Source organism: Camelus bactrianus, chromosome 18 (genome assembly GCF_048773025.1).
Source record: "Camelus bactrianus isolate YW-2024 breed Bactrian camel chromosome 18, ASM4877302v1, whole genome shotgun sequence".
Lineage (NCBI taxonomy): Eukaryota > Metazoa > Chordata > Mammalia > Artiodactyla > Camelidae > Camelus > Camelus bactrianus.
Genome location: NC_133556.1, coordinates 31469013 through 31487047, shown reverse-complemented (window position 1 = coordinate 31487047; position 18035 = coordinate 31469013). Strand labels below are relative to the sequence as shown.

Below are 18035 nucleotides of genomic sequence, written 5' to 3'. Positions count from 1 at the left end.
ATTCTATGTTAAAAGGCTTGTCAACTGGTAATCAGTTGATTGGTTTTGGTCATTATTCTTCCTAAGTGTTGACTCTGGAACCAGTTTAAGAAGCAACAGACTCAAACTCCTGAATTTCGGAGATTCAGGTGGAACTGAAATCTCCTACATCACTTTGGTTTCTTCCAAACTCACTTCTGGTGCCCAGAATTAAAGCTCTTCACTGGCTAGGTTATGGAAATATACCAATAAAATATGAAAAATTTGAATTTATGCATATGAAAATGTGAACATGCATATAAAAATAAAAACAAGAACACTTTATGTTGTGCCCTTTATGTGCCAAACATTTCATAGGCAGTGTCTCCAACTTCCAAACCACTCTGTAAGGTGGGATCAGTTTACCCATAACAGATGCAGTGATGGAGTACGAAGAAATTACTTCTCAAGGTTGCTCCACTGAGATGCAATAGAGCCTGGGGATTACGGGCATCTGCTTTAGCTTTCAAGCAGAGCTGAGCTGAGCTGAGCAATTTCTTTATCCCCCTCCCCAAACTTGCTGTCCTCATCTATAAGATGGAGGTGGCGACATCAATTTAATAGGGTTGGCATAACAGTCCCAGGACTGCCTCTGTAAAGCACTTAGAATGGTGCCTATCACATAGTGAGGACTCCACAAATTGCCGTTGTTATCATTGCTATTATCATAATTATGGTTATCATTATCCCAGAAAGCGATCTGAATCAAAGTTTGCTTAGCCACTGCATTAAACTCTAAGGCATCTTAGTAAATAGTGCAATTAATAAAGTCCTTTCTTTCCACCTAATGAACATTTAACAGGAGCGTTGCCATATAGACTGCAAGTTTTATTGAAGACATTCATTTTCATCTGGTACGCGTGCCTTGGAATGGCAAGCTTACAGGCAATACCTGTCTCTCTCCAGTTACCCCAGAGCTGCCTAGAATCACTAGCTTCACTTTCTCCTCAGAAGGGGACCGTGAATCACCAAAAAAAACCCCCAAATGAATCAATTAAGAAAGTGAACTTTACGCTAAAAAGAAGAATACAAATATAAATAAACTAAGAGTATATCATACACACCACGGTGTATGAATATATATTTCCGCCTGGTATTCCAGTGGTGGGGGAAAAAAAAAGGATGTGCTTTTCTGGGCACTGGAGTACAGTGGGATATAAATAAAGACATTAGTGACTCTCTCCTCTGCATTTCTATTGCAAGTACACTGAATGTCTTTTTTTTTTTTTTTTTTTTTTTAAATTGCAGAACCCAGGAGAGCTCATCAGGATGAGGAAAACAGCAGAAAGGGTTAAAAGCTAAACTCAAGAACAACTTCAACAAGGCACCATCAAAAAAGATACTGAGGAGTAACCACTGTTCACAGCCTTGTTTTGACTCAGCAGGTTAGAATCTGAATCCAAGATAGCCTCCTCCTGACCCTGGGTCCTTGTCTTAATTGTGGAGCTGGCATGCCTACACGTCTGTCCCGTCTGGACATCCGTGGACTAAGCCCCCAGTTCCTCGTTCATCTGCGAATGCCATTCTTGGCATTCCCCAAGTTTGACGATGTCCTCCCTCTATTTTCCTCACCAGTGGATTTCTCAAAAAAGACTGAAAATGTAAATAAAATGGGCTAGGGAGTCTGCTGTGGACTTGCCAGCTTTTATTTTGCCAAGTGAGAATGTTAAAAACAAAATGGGATACAAAAGAAGAAAGCAAAACGAAGCTACCACTTGCTGTTGGCATCATTTCAAGAAAAAATAGCTATTTTTCACAGCATCTAAGGAAGGAGCCTGGATAAAGCCTGCACATCCCACAGACAAGGGAGTTGATGGCTGCGTCGTGTGGTCCATGTTCCACTCCTGTCCTGGCAAACCGGGAAGTGTGCCGCCAGAGACAGCCAGCAGGTCTTGAACTGGCCATGGGAGATACTGCTTCCCACAAAGCACTGGGATTGGATCTTGAAATCTCTCCTTGCACACATCACAAAGAGCTGGTGCAGGGGCTTGCTCCTGCTTGTCGACTAGAAACAGTTTCAACCCTTATCCAGCTTGGTTCACAGGAGAGGAATGGGGAACACAATGGAACGTCCCTCCTTTCTCTGCACTGTCTGCCCTCATGAAGGGATCCATGTTATCCATCGATGAAGCTTTCTGCATGCTCCCCCACAGCAAGAAAAAGTAAAATTGTTATGTCCCTGAAGTATAGCAATATTTTCCAAATTAACCTTTCTACCAAAAAGATGGTAAATTAGATTTGCCATTCAGGGTGTTCATATGCTTTATAGGCTGGTAACCACTTAATTTTTAGTCTATGTGATTGATAAGGATGCCACATCAAATGGCATATCATCTTAAATGCAATTATTAGCCTTATTTTAATGACAGAATTTCTCCATTATTTAATCTGAGTCCAGGAAGAAAAAGTCCTAAAATAGATAGGGAGTACCCATAGTAATGGAAATCAACTGGAATCCCTTGACTTTTCCAGTTTAGAGCAAACTAAGGTTGTACATAAAGATTTAGTTCTATATTCTGTAGTTAAGCTTATGATGAAATATTATGAGACAGTAGAGAGATAGTCTTTTCCTGTCTGTCCATCTTTCCTTCCTTCCTCCCTTCCTTTCTTCCTCCCTTCTTTCCATCCTTCCTTCCTTCTTTTCTTCCTTTCTCTCCCTCTCTCTTCCTCTTTTCCTTTTTCTTCCTCTCTCCCTCCTTCCCTTCCTCTTTCCGCACTCTTTCTCTTTCCATTCATCCACCTAACCACCTATATATCTATTTATCTTTCTACCCATCCATCCATCCATCCACACATCCATCCATCTATCCATCCGTCCATCTAAGTATGTATGTTTCTATCTCCATCACCACATAATTTTAAATGGGTGTAGATTGACCTCTCCATGACCACAAAGACATGACTACTTACTCCTATTCAGTTTTAAGAAAGCACTGCTCATCTATTTCTCTCTGAAATAGAACCTTTTATTCATAGCTTATGAATATCACATTTAAAAGATGTTCTAACATGTGGCCTGAGACTGGCTGACCTTGACAAGTCCTGGCCTCCCTGCGTTAGGATTTATCTAGATACTCTTACAAATCCTTTGTGAGGTCCTAAGGCAAAAGTGTGTGTGTGTGTGTTGTATACACACATATTTTTCACATATGTGTATGAATAATATATATACACAACACACACATATGTATGACTATACATCTATATCTCAAATGCAGAGAGCAAGATAGTTGATATGATGGCATTTTAATTGGGGTTCTGTTAAGCTGAGCTGTATGAAATTGCCAATATTCCACCATTTTGGTCACAAAAAACAGCAATTTCATATGGTACAGTCTAATACTATGTTGCCGGTGAAACTTAAAAGCCTCAAAAACAAACAAAACAGGGTAGAAAATAAAACAATCAGAAGCCTTCTGCCTGTTGTCTCTTTTGCTCAGTCTAGGGACACCTGTACAGCTGGGGCTATTACTGTATGTCAAAAGCTGCTGACTTTCGGATCTTTACAGAAATGCTTGTCTTACGTGAAAAGAGTGGCCCAGGGTAACTCTCGGGGCAAACGGATGGTCGTGAAATCTCCGAGTGAACCACTCTACTGCTTTCTTCTCTAGCTGGTCTGAATCTAGTTCCTCCCTTCCGCCCTGATGTGGAGGGACGTTTTCATGCGTTGGTTGTTAGGGGATGTTAGAATGTTTAGCAAGCAGGACAAGCATGACGAATGTCTCCCTTTTTGGTGAGATAACGTTTTCATCAAAGCTATGTACGCATCAGACATATTTACCCAAATATCTGTAGCATAATTCCCTGAAAAGGAAGTAGTCTTCCCCACGCCCCCATCCCCGACCGCCTCCCAGGTTGGCTGCTCAAAGATGCAACAACGACCAAGTCATAATACACAAAGAAACCAAGAGCCAATCCAGAGAGAGAAGCCTGCCCCCAGGCTTAATTCAAGCAAGCCATTCATCGAGCTAATGTGATGATGGACCTGTCAAATCCAGAACATGTCAGGGACACATTAGCAACACCAAGTGGCATGCAATGACTGGATGACCATCGGCCCCACTGCCATGCTTTGATTGGTTCAAGCTCAGAAAACAATCTCCTTTGAGAGTTTGGACAGTTGGCTTTCCACGAATCAAAGTGAAATTAGAAATCAAGATTTGAGGTGAGGTCAGGTGCTTACCAAATGTTCCCTAAGTGCCAAGGAAAGATGTTTGCCTCTTGCCGTTAAATTAGTCAAAGAGACTATAAAATTACCTAGTCCAGTCAGGTCTTTTTCTTTGGGGGAAATCTCTGCCCACACCAGATGGTCTTCATTCTGGAGGTCAGCATTCAGAAACCCTCAGGGTCCTCCGAGATAATCAGCATGTGATCATTTAACCAAGAAGATGATGGGCAGAGAGTTGCAAAGTGGCCGTCAAGGACCTTCTGGCCAGTCCTGAGGTTACGGGAGTTCAAGATCTTCCTAAGGCCCCTGAATCTTTAATTTGATGAGGGCTTAATTTGTGCTGATAAAAGGTAAAATTCTACCGACTGGGGACATCAAACTTCTTTCGCTTTCAAGACGTCTGAAGAGTGAATCTCATGATTACAGAGAAAGTTTGTTGCCATTTCTCTTTTGATCAAGTTGACAGCCAGTGAGCATTACCAAAACATTCTCTATTCCTGCTAATTTTACTTCCTATTTTGAAGAAGTTTCTTTGGATTAAGGAGCTCCTCATCCTGCCTGTCTTCTAAGAGTAGGAACTAAGAGAGTCTCTCACTACTGAAATTACAATGTGATTGAACGTAAAAGGAAGTGATTACACAACTGCCCTGGGATAATTCTACATACTTGGCATCTTTAATCTCGATTCGAAAGCTACTCTGATAATTTCACATTTCCCCCCAAATATGTGTCTTCTATAAAACGGTCTTCCTTCTCTTTACCTGCTTACTAAAAACAAAAGGAAGCACCACCATCTCATCAATACACTTTTAAAATCGAACCAGAAACATCACTGTAGAGACTGTGTTCTGGTAATTTACCTGGTACTTATTTCCCTTAATGCAATATTTCCATATGTGGCCAGTGTCTTGCTTATAATAAAGTGAAGCAGTGATCAATTTCTGCAGCAACCAAAAAGACCTAATGGGCAAATTTCTTTAATGAACAACAAGAGGCCAGTTACATGGACAAGAGTATATTTAGTTGGTTTCTTCAACTGAAACTATTATGCTTAAGTGGGAATTGCAGAATTATTCAAGATTTACCAATCCAAGAATGAGGGCAATTTTTCAGTAGGACATGCCACCAATGAGAAATCTTAATAATATTAAAATCACAGATTTCATACATACACTTGCCTCTGTGGTGCCCCTGAATGCAGCAAAATTTTAACTTAATTTTTAGATGAATGCCAATGGAGATGACCAGATTCACAAGTAATTCTATCTAAAAATAGTATTAAACATTGGTTTTTTTCTTTCCAAATGTCTAGATTGGTCTTATAGAAGAAAGCAATTTAAATTATATCTTTGTAATTAACCTTTTTTTTCAGCTTGGGGATAGATGCACTTCTACTGAGAAGCGAGATGAAAATCCAAAGAAATAAATCTGTTTAAGTTTCATATAATTATGCAGCAGGCTAAAGTTCCTATGATTATAATTATATCCAAAGTGGGTGTTTGAGAATTTAGAATCTCGAGATATTTTCATAAAAATAATTAAGGGTTGTAGATGAACCACATTACAATTGATACTTCGTGAATCTTCCATGTGCAGAAATTTAATAGCATTAAGCCTTTTCATTTGTAGAATGATCCTGAGTATTTCAAGATTGTCATCATTTTTTATTAGCTTTTTTGACCCTCTCAATTTTCCTAATCCAGTGTCAAAGTGGATTGAAGATAACAGCTTCCATAGAATACATTTTGCATTCTGGCAACGGATCATTGGGTAACTGGACAATTTATGTATTTAGAACTGCATGTTGACGATTGTTTGGATTCCTTTGGAGACTCCCTCCAGCCTTGAGAACTCATTATGGCTGTTTATTGGAACATAATAATAGTACCTGCTTACGACCGGACAACAGATCTCCATTCTATCTTGCCAAAGAGCCACTGATTACAAGTCTATGCATGGGGTTTTCAAAGTGCAGCTTTCAGGGTTCAAGAATTTCTTTTGCTTTGGTATACTTCAGAAGAATTCTGGAGCCACAGTGAGCTAACAACACAGCTTGTGAGAAATGGAATGGGACTGCGGAGAAAGCACACCACAGCAAACCGAGATAGGAACTAAATCACGAGAGGCCAGCAAGGAGGACCAGTGTCTGCGGACACCCCCGCTTCACGAGTCAAAGACATCGCCTGCTTACCTGTCTGACCCAGCATGCCTCAGCCACACATGCAAATTGTTATCATTACTGTTTTATTCATGAAACATATTTTTAAATGAAAGGAGTCATTACCAAAAATAAGCACCCTCAATGACATTTGGGCATGCAGAGCATCTAAACATTCACATTTATGTCCTCAGAAAACAGAGCCAACGATTTGCATTCAATATGGAAACGCACAGTCTCTTTTTTCAAAGCACCGATACGGAAATAGCTGTGGCTTGCCATTTAAGAAACCGACTCATCTGTTAAGCCTGGGTAACGGGTAATCGAGCTCCTCCACCCCCCACCCCTCACCCCCGCCATCCAATTCTGACTTCTGCGTTTCTTAAACCCACTTCTGTCCCTTCCACTGCCAATCTTAACATGTGGTGTGCATTACACATAAATGTTGGCTTACGTTCGTAGGAACGGTCACCGGGCATTGCCAAAAAGAACGTCTCTCCTTATGAATGCCAGATACGCCTTCCCCCATTCCTTTACTTTGGATTTAAAAATGCAATGAGGGGACTGCTTTTCTGGGTGTACAAAGATGGAAAAAAGGGAAATGGGGTGCTTAAAATCGAGGTAAACCTGCAGGATCATCTCCTGGGTTTCGTCCTATGAGTTCGATGAAACCAGTGTCTCACAGAGAAGACCGTGAGAGGGTTGTACGGGGAGTGTAGTTTGTGCGTGCAAAGTGTGCTGTCACGGGAACTGAGATCTGAAAGAACTAGGCACAGACGAAACGTGGTCTTTGTGTCTTAGCAGCGAGGGCAAGGGTTAGAATGAACTAGGCGCCATCGTGCATCCTCTCTGTGTATGACCCTGTGTTTACCTCCACCGTGGGACCTAACTGTTTGGGTGCTGCCTCCCTAGCAGTCATGCATTTGCACCAAGACCCGACGAGAATCCCGTCTCCCACCAGCTAAGTTAATTTCCAAGTAGTTGTCAAGCACGAGAAGGAATACCCTTACCTGTCACTGTAGGCAGCGGCAGTGGCGGGGGTAGGTTGGGCGTAGCGGTATGCAGCGTAACCACCCTAAAACACAAGGAGAAATTTGACTCAGGGATGCAGAGGAGGCCACCTCAGGGCGCCCACACGTGAGATCACACCAGAACAGCAGTTACCCACATCTACCAATCTAAAGTGTAGGTTAATGAAAGCTTAGTATCGAAGCAGAAGAACAGAACACGCTGGAGAGACAGGGGTGGAGTACCGACCCCAGCTGGATGTTACAGGTTAGCAGTTGTAAGCATATTCCAAAGGGAGAACCCAGATCCTCTTCAAGAGAGATGTACCTACATGTTAATGGTAACTTGGGGTTGGAGAGAGGATTATGGGGAATTATTTAAATATTTTTTATACTTTGCTGAACTTTCCAGATTTTCAAAAGTGATTATGCCTATTACTTATTAGCTAAGAGCTTACATTTTATTCAAACAGTCTTTGATTACTACCTTAAAAATCCAATATAGGTCAAGCTAATGCCCTGCTGTCTTACTTTTGTATTTATAAAAAATGAACAGAATCCTTTGATTGAAAGTTTATTAGAAGTCTCTTGCATATGTAGTTGTTCAACCACTAAAGCAATTAAAGAAGGCTGTCTTTAGCTTTCTAAATGTCACGTAATGATTAAAAAAAAAAAAAAAGGAATGGTGAGCCCTTCTTAAAAATTCTGTCTTTTCAGCTAAAGCTATCACACTGGTTCAGATGCGGAATTTGTCTGGTGTGGAAAATATGATAAAGTCTTCCAATTTGTAAATAAAATCGTTAGGAGAGAAAAAAAAATCTGAGAAAAATAATTAACATTTAGTTGTATGTACCAGTAATTGCAATTGTTCAATTAAGCAGAGGACAAGCAAATGGGCATATTCGAAAGGAATTGTGTTCAGTGGAGCATTGATTATCAAACTGTGAAAATAACAGAGCTTCCTGCTCAGCAGACCACAGCGATAGATCAACCACTGTCGAGTGATCTCAGCACAATTAACAAACAGGACCCAGTCTCCACCGATAACACAGGGACCATTCACGTGCTAATTGGAAATGCATAGTCCCACAAGCCCCCGAGAGAAGCCTTCTCACCCTCACTGCAAAGGGACAATTCAGGGCAGACTACCGAGTCAGCGCATCTCCAATAGTCGATAACTGGTGGGGCGTGGGGGGCGTGGGGGGCGTGGGGGGCGTGGGGCTTAACAGAATCTTGGGTGGGGGGAGTTTGTTATTTTTGGCTCTCTATATAGGGGAAGAACTAAATCGTAGGACAGAAAACTGATGAATGATGAAACAGCAAAAAGCATCTTTTAAAACGCAGATGTACTAGTCTCGGTAGTTTATTTCTACCCTCTGCCAATTGCAGCTAACTTTCAGAGTAAATTTGCTATCGCTTCCATAGCAATTCCAAAAAGGCAGTTTATCCTTAAACAAGTTTGTTCTTCGGATCATTCTGGAAAAGACACATCCAAGACATTCTGACAGATAATCACCAATAATTTGGAACCCGTAGTTTAAAAAAAAAAAAAGTCTCTCTTGAAAAACAATGTGGAAGTTAAAAAAAGAGGTCTATAGCCAGACACCACCTGGTGTTCCAAACACCATGTTCTCTAATTAGGAACGGAGAAACTCATTAAATGTGCTGAGGGGTTGCAAAACCAAAGCAGTTGTCACACCAGCACCAAGCTCAAGACGCAGACTGATGGGCTGAGGGGAAACTGGGTCACCGGATTTCTGGAGCCATGCTTTTCATCTGCCTGCCCAGCTCCTTGGCTTTCATCGTGTATCCGCAAAGATGCAGGTGTGCAGCTATGCAGCCTAACTTAATGAGGTAGGGAGGGGCTGGCATTGGCTAGCTGACTGCTAGGAGGCATTAGCTGCAACCAGCTGGAAGCTTTGAGTGGAGAAGCTTTGTGTATGTGTGTATGCGTGTGTTATTTTTTTGTCCACTCCCAGAATGAAAAACAAGAATTCTTGCAAAGATCTCTAAATCAAAGGCCATGTTAAGTCATTTGTGATTTGCTGACTATGAATTTGGTCCCAACAAAGATAGCTAGCAATGTCCTGCTGACAAACCCTCTTCTTTGAACTCTTTAACTTCCCCAGCTTCTGCAGTGGTTTCCATCAGTGGAAGCTGGTAACAAGTATGATAAGTGGGAAAAACTAGAATATACCTAAAAGGAACCTCACTGACTGCTTGATGCTTATCGCATGAACATGAAATGGATGTGGGGACACCTGGGGTCCTTCTGCACGACAGAGGGGCAGAAGGAAGCTTTGGGAAGGACCCGGCCTCTGTATGCTTGCATTTGACTTGGCCATTTAGAGAAAATAAATGTGTGTTTCCGTTGCAAGGCAGGCACAAGTAGTCAATGTCTTGGCGTTTGTCTTTGTTATTTAAGAATTTGTTTTTCAGGCATTTCTGATGCAACAGTCAGAGTCATAGCTGGCTAAAGTCTGTGGAGCCAGTGGAGAGATTTTGACCTTGGTCAGCGATCTCCTTGCTCTCCAGTAGACCTGATGGTGATGGAGATGTTCTATATCTGTGTTGTCCAATATGGTGGCCACTTGTCCTAAATGTCTAGCAAACCCTTGAAATGTGGCTGGTACGGCAAACAAAAATTTTAATTTATTTAATTTGAGTTCATTTGAATTTAAATGTAAATAGCCACATGGGGCTGGTGGCTGCATTACTGGACATTCCAGGTCTAAGTGATCCATGAAATATATCATAACTGGAAAAAGAAAGAGATTGGATGGCTTGATACCTCTACATCCACATATTGCACTGTCTCCCTGTGCTATATTTATTCTGTATGAAGTCAATTTAAGGGGAAAGCTAGAGTTGTGTATTAACTCGGTGTATGTGTGCAGACACTGTAAAATGATCAAAAAAATACAAATTGCTTTAATTTGCCTTTCTAACAGGTGACTCTAATCAATTTTATTGCTCTGTATTTTGCAGCTCGCTGAGCATAGCCAAGGCTTCTTGCAAGGTTCTGGGCTAATGTCTGAGAAAAAGCACTCACTGCCGTTTGCAGTCACCAAGCCGTGTTCATGTTGAAACTGGTCCTCCCAGACTATAGGACAAAACAATGCGTCCTTGGACAATTAGATTTTTCCCACCACCAAGCCAAAGGGAAAGAAAGGGGTGACAAGCGCAGGACGGTTCTACCCTCCTTCCTCATAAAATGTACTCAATCTCACATGCTGGGCAGCGAAATACAAATGTGACCTTATAGAGAATATAAAACTTAAATGGTCATTATGGATTCCCCCTCCCACACCTGCCACCACCATCAGATGTGGCCAGAATATACCGACTCACATGGTTGGAAACACTTCCTTTGTTAGCAAGACCTCTGGAGGTCCATCGCAGGGGGCACACACCAATTAAGGACCTCTAATGATGCTCCAGTGAACCATTTTCAAAACTGCGCTTGATGGGATATTCATGGTGGCAGGGAAAGGAAAGGTTTTCTGACCAAATAGGTTTGGGAGATGCTGAGTTAAACGAAATGAAACTGGTTCCTCATTTGTGGAACTTCGTAAAGCAATAATGATGAACACTGTGGCTCCCCACTGCATCGCTAATTGGTTTGACAGTGGAAATCACACTTTCAACTTGAGAGCACACTTTGGGGGAAAGGTGTTCAAATATTCAAATGGCGAATTGCTTAGGAGGTGGGGTGAAATTTTTGCGTGCTGGTGGGGACACGGGGGTGGGTAGGACTGTAATATGCCGTGGCCTCCCCAGCTTTCTGAGAATATTCAAGGATCCCACTTTGTGCAAAACAGGTGGATGAAACTATACATAAAATTTATGCAGTATAATGACATTTACAAGAACGCTGGCAAAAAGTGAAACGTAAATATAAATCATTACTCTTTCAATTTATCTGCATGATAGGTTCAGCTGATTTTGAAGTGTAGCAATAGAAGTCCAGTTTTCTTAAAAAGTGAAAATAAAAGTTAATCTTAGAAATTTGAATTATTTGGTCCTCTCCTAGGTCCAAGTACCCACTGTTTTCATCTTAGATTTCTTATTGAAACTTGATTAATCTCACGAAAAAAAAAAACCAACAAAAAACACCTGTATTTTCTTAATTGACTTAAGACCAAACAAAAATGAGATTTGCAGGTTATAGGGAAACCATGTTATAAAGCTCCCACTGATCGCCTTTAGTTTTACCTTCTTCTTTCATTTTATTTGACAGTTTTAATGTTGATTACACACCAAATTTGGAGACTTAGCCAGCTACCCTCCAATGGATGTGTTGGGTTTTTTTCTTCCCACAAGTTCGTTCATTTGGGGGTTGCTGAAGCACTGAGAAATAGGTTTGAGAGCTGTGGCAAGAGTTGTGAAATATATTTATAAGAAACTACAGTGAAACCAGCGGAAGTTATGTTAGCTATGCTGTCCCTCATTGCTGGATGTATAAAAGGTCTTTGGTTTAACCATCTCAGTTGACTTCAGGGACCTACCAAAAAATGTTTCAGACAACTGGTTCAATGAAACCCTTGAGTTCTTTTCACTGAATTTATATTAACTGAATCCAGATGCATTTTTAAGCCAAGAAAATGAATAGCCAAGCCAGACCTCTCTTTTGGTAACACACATCATCTAGCAAAGAGGGAGAATTTGAGGACGGGCATCTCTGTCCTAGAATTCACATCAAAACTGGAAAATTCAGTGAAGTCTTTCCTCCTTCTACGTTAGAGATCACCGCCCCTCCCCAGAATTGTCTTGTTAGTAGGATTTCACAGCAAACCCACAGTCATAGTGATGAGTTTTTCCACCAGCCGGGATTTCATACCTGGAGCAATTTATTGCCATACACAGGCTCTTGGTACACTACTCTATAAGGAAACAGAAATGTAATGTTTTCAATGCAAAACTGAAATAAATAAAAAGAAAATGCACAAGTCAGACAGAAATTCCAGAGCAATTCATTTACAAGTTTGCTTCTCTTATTTCACGGAGACCCTAAGCATGACCCAGGAAACCGAGAGGAACCAGGCACTGCCAGATGTTTTTAGTCACAAATCTCTGTGACTGGGAGCATCGATCGAGAAGGGGGAGTGGGGATCCCACTGCACTCACTGTATCTGTGATATAACCTGTGTTTATTTTTAAAGAAGGAAAAAGGATACTTTCATGGCTTTTTTCCCTTCCAAGCATATTTCAACAGTTCAGGTGAACCATCTCATGTTTCTCTCTTTAGCTCATCATTGGGATGTTCTGGAACACCCAAGGATTTAACCTTGCTACCTAATTATTGAGGCAGTGAAGATGACACCACAGCGCAACCGTAATGGTATCAGTGCCTTCATTTTTAAAAAATTTAATTTCAAATAACCACAGACAGCCCAACTGCATCTCATGAAATAATGAATCACATTGATGTCCCAAAGCTGTTTTTAACATATACAACTAGAAAAACGACATGTGTGTGCACCTGGGTCTAGAAAAGCTTCTTTCCTTCCCAGAAGCTTTTCCAGATCCCTTGACATTGTCATCACTTCACTCAAGTTCGACACTCACAAGGTCTCAGTAGGACAGGATCTCTGGGATAGACTGGGGAGCGGTTTGTGGGTGGGAGAGTTATTCACGCAGGAAGCTAATCTTCCATGTGAGCGGTTCTAACTGGAAGTGAAATTTTCCAGTTCCAGGGTAGACATCGAGGGGATGGAACCTTTTAAGAGATTTAGGGACTTGCCTTATAAAGCTGTGTGTATATAAAATGGATTTCTAATAGAGTCTGGCTTTTCTTTCCAATTTAGTTCTGGTTAGCCTTCCTTTTTAAGTTAAAAACCTACGTTTGTGGGACTACGCCTGTAAATCTAGCTCTCTCTCTCTCGCTTATTTGAATATTTCAAGTATAGATATTATCCCCAGGGGCCTGCCTGCCCCACTTGGTCTCCATTATGCTCTCGCTTCTCACCCTCCTCCTTTCTTTTCTTTCACTGCGATTCTCAAGTTTGCTCACTGAGGACAACAATGTTATTCTGTTGGCTCTGGGCTTAGGGGTTGAACCCGGTAGCTAGGTCACGTGGGCTCAAACCCCAATGTCAGTGAAGATTTCTGGACAAATTATTTCACCTATTTTTTGAAAAAAGTCTCCTCTTCTGGGGGAAAAAAAAATCCCAGCAACAATGGAGGTGATGGGTGATGGGTAATGTGTAATGCGATACCTCCTTTGTAGGTGAGGAGTGGACGAGGTGATGCAGTCAAGGCTGACTGTCTTGCCTTTTCCACAGTAGACGCTTGACTTCTTGGTCGGTCACTTCCCCCTGGTGACGGATCAGCCTGAGGCCCATTCCCGGCTGACTCACATTGAAAGTCCGGTCTCAGGAATAAGGACCTGGGGGTTTTATTCCGAGAATTTCCGCTTTCCAGCTTTACATGTTCCGGAAAGCAACTGACACTTCTCCCTCCTGAGCTCAAACCTCAGTGAAATGAGAACACCTCTCTGTTTTAAGATCCATGGATGACAGAGCAACATGAATTCAGAAATAACTGTGTTGAGCTGTGGTGTCAACCAGAAGCTTGTTACAACAGGGTTGAGTCATGGTGCAAAAATGCACTGGAACCTCATCGAGACATACTCACTAGGTAGCTTCACAGTTGCACTGAGGGTCTGGAAAGCTTAAGGCTTCCCGATTACAAGGGAGCAAGGAAAGCATTTATATTCTATTATCAGTTCTCTCTCTCCTCTCTCTCTCTTCTTATTCCCCTGTCCTCTCTTCCCTGCTTCCCAGGGCCCAGAACTCTGTATCTTACTCTAGTTTGTCAGGTCTTCTTTATAGCTTTATGAGCATTTCCTTCTCTCCATTTTCAATAATTCTCTTTTGCTCAAACGCCACATTCTCTGCTATGTCCCTGCGTGGGGGAAGACACCTATCTTGGGTAAGCTTAGTTCCTCTACCCTTATTTTCAGGAACTTGATCATTGCCGGCCTTGGGAGGTCTAGAGTTTCACCCCTAACTAGAATGCATCGCTTTGCAGGTCCAGGGAACGTGGTCCTCCTACTCCAACGTTCAGTTTCTCATACCCATGTGTCTCCTCTCCTATTATTTATATATTTTTTTCTTTATGTGTATATATATATTTTTTTTTTCTTTAATTTGGTCCACTTTCTCATTAAAAAGAATTTATTGAAATATGTACCGCCAAGCAGTAATGGCGAACTTGTAGCTTTGATATGCAAGTTACATAAGCAGTGTGGCTGTGGAATACATCCTCCGGTAGGAGGGGTGCAGGTTGTGACCTCTGTCGTCCTCCTTGCTGACCCAGAACCCCCTGCGTCCACTGATGGGTGGCCTGAATGGGACAGGCTGTATTTCTCCTGCAGAGCTGGGCTCCGGCGTGCGATGATCTCTCCTTGCGCTCAGCCCAGAGGAGCCTCCCTGGTTTTCACCTTGGTTTCTAGCTCACTTGGCATCTGAGAACAAATCTACTGCCTCCAGCACTTTCAAGGTGTCTATGATCATGTCTGTCTCTCTCCTTAATCCTCCTTTCTCTGAAAGGTTTAAGGCAAGCTAGCCCTAGAGAGGAGGTTGTGGCTTGCTAGGGGCAGGGATCCTGCAGGTCTCTCAGATCCTAAGTGCTTAGGCAGGACTGGGACATGCCCGAGGGCTCCAACGCCAGCTGGGAGGGATGGAAAGACCTTGGACAACAGAGAGGAAAAGTGGTACAAGGTCAAGGCTGGGGACGATCTGAGTAGGCAGCACTGGAGAGTAGACTCTCCTTACCTTCCTTAAAAGTAACCAAAGCCAGAACTCAGCCCAATAAAATTGAAGAGGAACAACTGGTTTAAACCTATTAGAGGTGGCCGATGCGTCTAACACACGTCCCATGTTTAGAATTGCCCTAAACCGATTTGCTGTGCATTATTTTTACTGAGATTGAAGGAGCAAGCCACAAACTTCCTTTAAGCAAAATACAGCCTTGCATGCCTTTTATGAACCTCTTGAATCGTCATTTCTTAAAAAAAAAAAAAAAAAAAGCACTGGGGACGTTTCCAGTCATGAGAACATACCAGTGTCTGAAGGCAGGTAGGGGTAGCAGCTTGAAAAAGCATGTTCAAGGTGATAATATACTTCTGTCCAGGATGAATCCTGCTCTGTAAACTCCAGAGTGCAGGAATTTTCACAGTCTTTCTTGCCTCTAAATCAACTTAAGGCCATCTGTGAGCCCTTGGTTTGCTGCCACAATGGGGCAGCCTAGTTCATCACCGTCCCCTACAGACAGGCACCATCCAGCAGCCACATTCCAAAGCTGCCGTCTTACACAGAGCAAAGTATTCCAAAAGCTACCTTCCTGGAAAGACGACAGAAATGTGCTGGGTAAACGAAGCTCAAAATTCATATTTCAGTTAGTCTTTCTGTCACCTCATTCCCTATTTGGAACTGTCTCCTGAAAAATCCTATCATCATAATATGAGCAATGGGAGGAATGTATGAATGTTTTTGGATAGGAGGGTGGCTTGACAAGGGCAAGAGGAACAGAGCTCTAAACCTAGACACCAGGGAACTCCAGACTTGAAGATACTGACATGATATCCTTAAACTAAACCTCACCCAGTGGGAAACAACAGCCCCTAAAGGACCAAAAGCACAAAGGGACTTTTCTTGGAGCTTCTCACCCTGAATGGAATTTCTCTTTCCACCTTAGGCTGGATGCTGGTGTATTTACTCTCTTCTGAGTCCCTCGGCTCTCTCTATTTGCCTTGTTCTCCTGGATTTTCACTGATCCCAACCAATGCAGACATACTCCATCCATTACTCTAACCAGTCCATTCTCTTTCCTAATTTGTGGGCTCCTACAGCATATGCCTTTAGGCAGCTTCTACTCCCTGCTATGCAGAAATCTATAAGAAGATACCAATTTGACCAACCCATGAGGCAGCACAAATTAATAATTCAATAAATTATTGTCATTTTACAAATAATTCAATATGTGATTGTCATTTCACAGAGAAGGGAACACTCAATGAATGACAGCGAATATAATAATACGTTTGATTTTATCTAGACTTAGTAGTATCCACGTTTTTCCCCTTTGGGTGAATATTGATGAAGATGGTTTTATTTTTGGTGGATTTTCTTTCTTACCCCCCCCCCCCCCAATTTGTGGATCCCTTCCTGATTCCCCTCCATTTAGCTAATTAAAAAAAAAAAAGTTCTAAACTAAGTCCTAACTCCCTCTGTCTGCATCCATTATCCGGAGGCTACAGTGGGGAGGGTGTAGACTGATGTTTAGGTTCACTGGGTACCTGACTCCGCCCCTGCCTGCCACTCTATTTAAAATGGTATAAACTCAAAGTTTGGAAAAAGAGGACTTGAGAAGGAGTAGATGGAGATACACACACAAAAGAAAATCAGTTGTTCCCTGGGTGAATAAAAAGCATGTGGGTTGTTCACTCATTTTATTAAGAAAAAAAAAAAAAAACTAACTCATAGAATACAATAAATGTACTTGATGCAATAATGATATAACCCAAGTTCATCACTGATGGAGATTAATACTCTGTCTCAAAATTGTAATAATTTAAATTCAAAGGGAAGATAATTAAATAACTAGTGTCTTTCCTATTTTCTAGTAAATTGCCTCAATTTAATCAGAAATATGGTTTTATTTTTCTTTGTTATCTAGTCTGTAAAGCAACAGATACGATTCTACTGAATTTATTTGAGGTCACTTGTAATAAAAATAATTATAAGGATTAAAAAAATTCCCCCAATACTGCCCATTTATTTTAAATCATGTTTATTTCAAGTCATTTTCATAATATGTTTGATTTTATGCTAATATCATAGTATGGGAGAGTAACTACCTCTAGATCAACTTGAGTAAGTTTAATTATGGGCCCCATAATGAGAAACACCCTACTCTTTTCCAAAAGTGAAAAGATTAACAAAGTGACACTATTTAACAAATAATTCTAAATTTGATAAGTAACGCTAAGTCACGTAATTGTTTGGGGTAAATGGAGGGAATGAAGGGTTGAAAAGAAAAGGTTGAATGCTCAAGTTGGTCTACATTTTGTTAGGAGACATTTCTTGCCAAAATCATCAATAGAGAGAGAGAGGTGGAGAGAGAGCAAGAGAGATGGGGTTGGGAGCAGAAACATCTTTCTAGGGCTGTAGTGATAAATAAATGTATTTGCAGGAAAACATCAAAACAGCAGCCATGAAGATATCTTTTAACCCTCTACAGCTGCTAACTACAGCTGTTACCCTAAGTATGGTACTGAGAACACACAGACCATAGTGAGAACTTGAGAGAATTTCTTTCCACAGGAGAGTCTTTAATTTGACAAGGGAGAAATGCTACCATTTTGGGGGGGGGGGGTTGGGGAGGGTTTGTATTCGTTCTGAAGTTAATCAAGGAGTTGGTTCCACTCACTCGACAGCATGGTGGCTGTCGTGAACAGAGCCCTTCTCTTCTGCCCTTTAAGCCTTTAAGATTCTTTCCCATAGTCCAGGAAGAGGAGCACGGATTAAAGAAATCGGCAGCAAACTTGTAAAAAGAATGACTCCGGGAGGAAACAAGGATGGCATGCACGTTAATGAATACTTACATAAATGTCTGCACCATAAAATCCATCCTGGTAAACAACACTGCAAGGGTGCACACACAAAGAGAAACATCCATA

At 41.5% G+C, this 18035-nt stretch overlaps 1 protein-coding gene across 16 annotated transcripts in view; it reads right to left on the bottom strand.

Moving 5' to 3' along the window:
• The window catches only part of RBFOX1 (RNA binding fox-1 homolog 1), a 1986757-nt gene that overhangs the window by 29884 nt on the left and 1938838 nt on the right, over nucleotides 1–18035 (bottom strand). For 10 of the 16 annotated variants that reach the window (XM_074346731.1, XM_074346730.1, XM_074346732.1 and 7 more), the window contains 2 exons: nucleotides 12192–12234; nucleotides 7355–7419 (listed from right to left, as the gene is read on the bottom strand). In XM_074346731.1, the coding sequence (XP_074202832.1) occupies nucleotides 7355–7419; nucleotides 12192–12234 (108 nt within the window). Of the gene's footprint in view, nucleotides 1–7354; nucleotides 7420–12191; nucleotides 12235–17960; nucleotides 18001–18035 lie in introns of all 16 variants that reach the window. The other 6 variants (XM_074346734.1, XM_074346737.1, XM_074346738.1 and 3 more) reach the window with 2 other exon arrangements.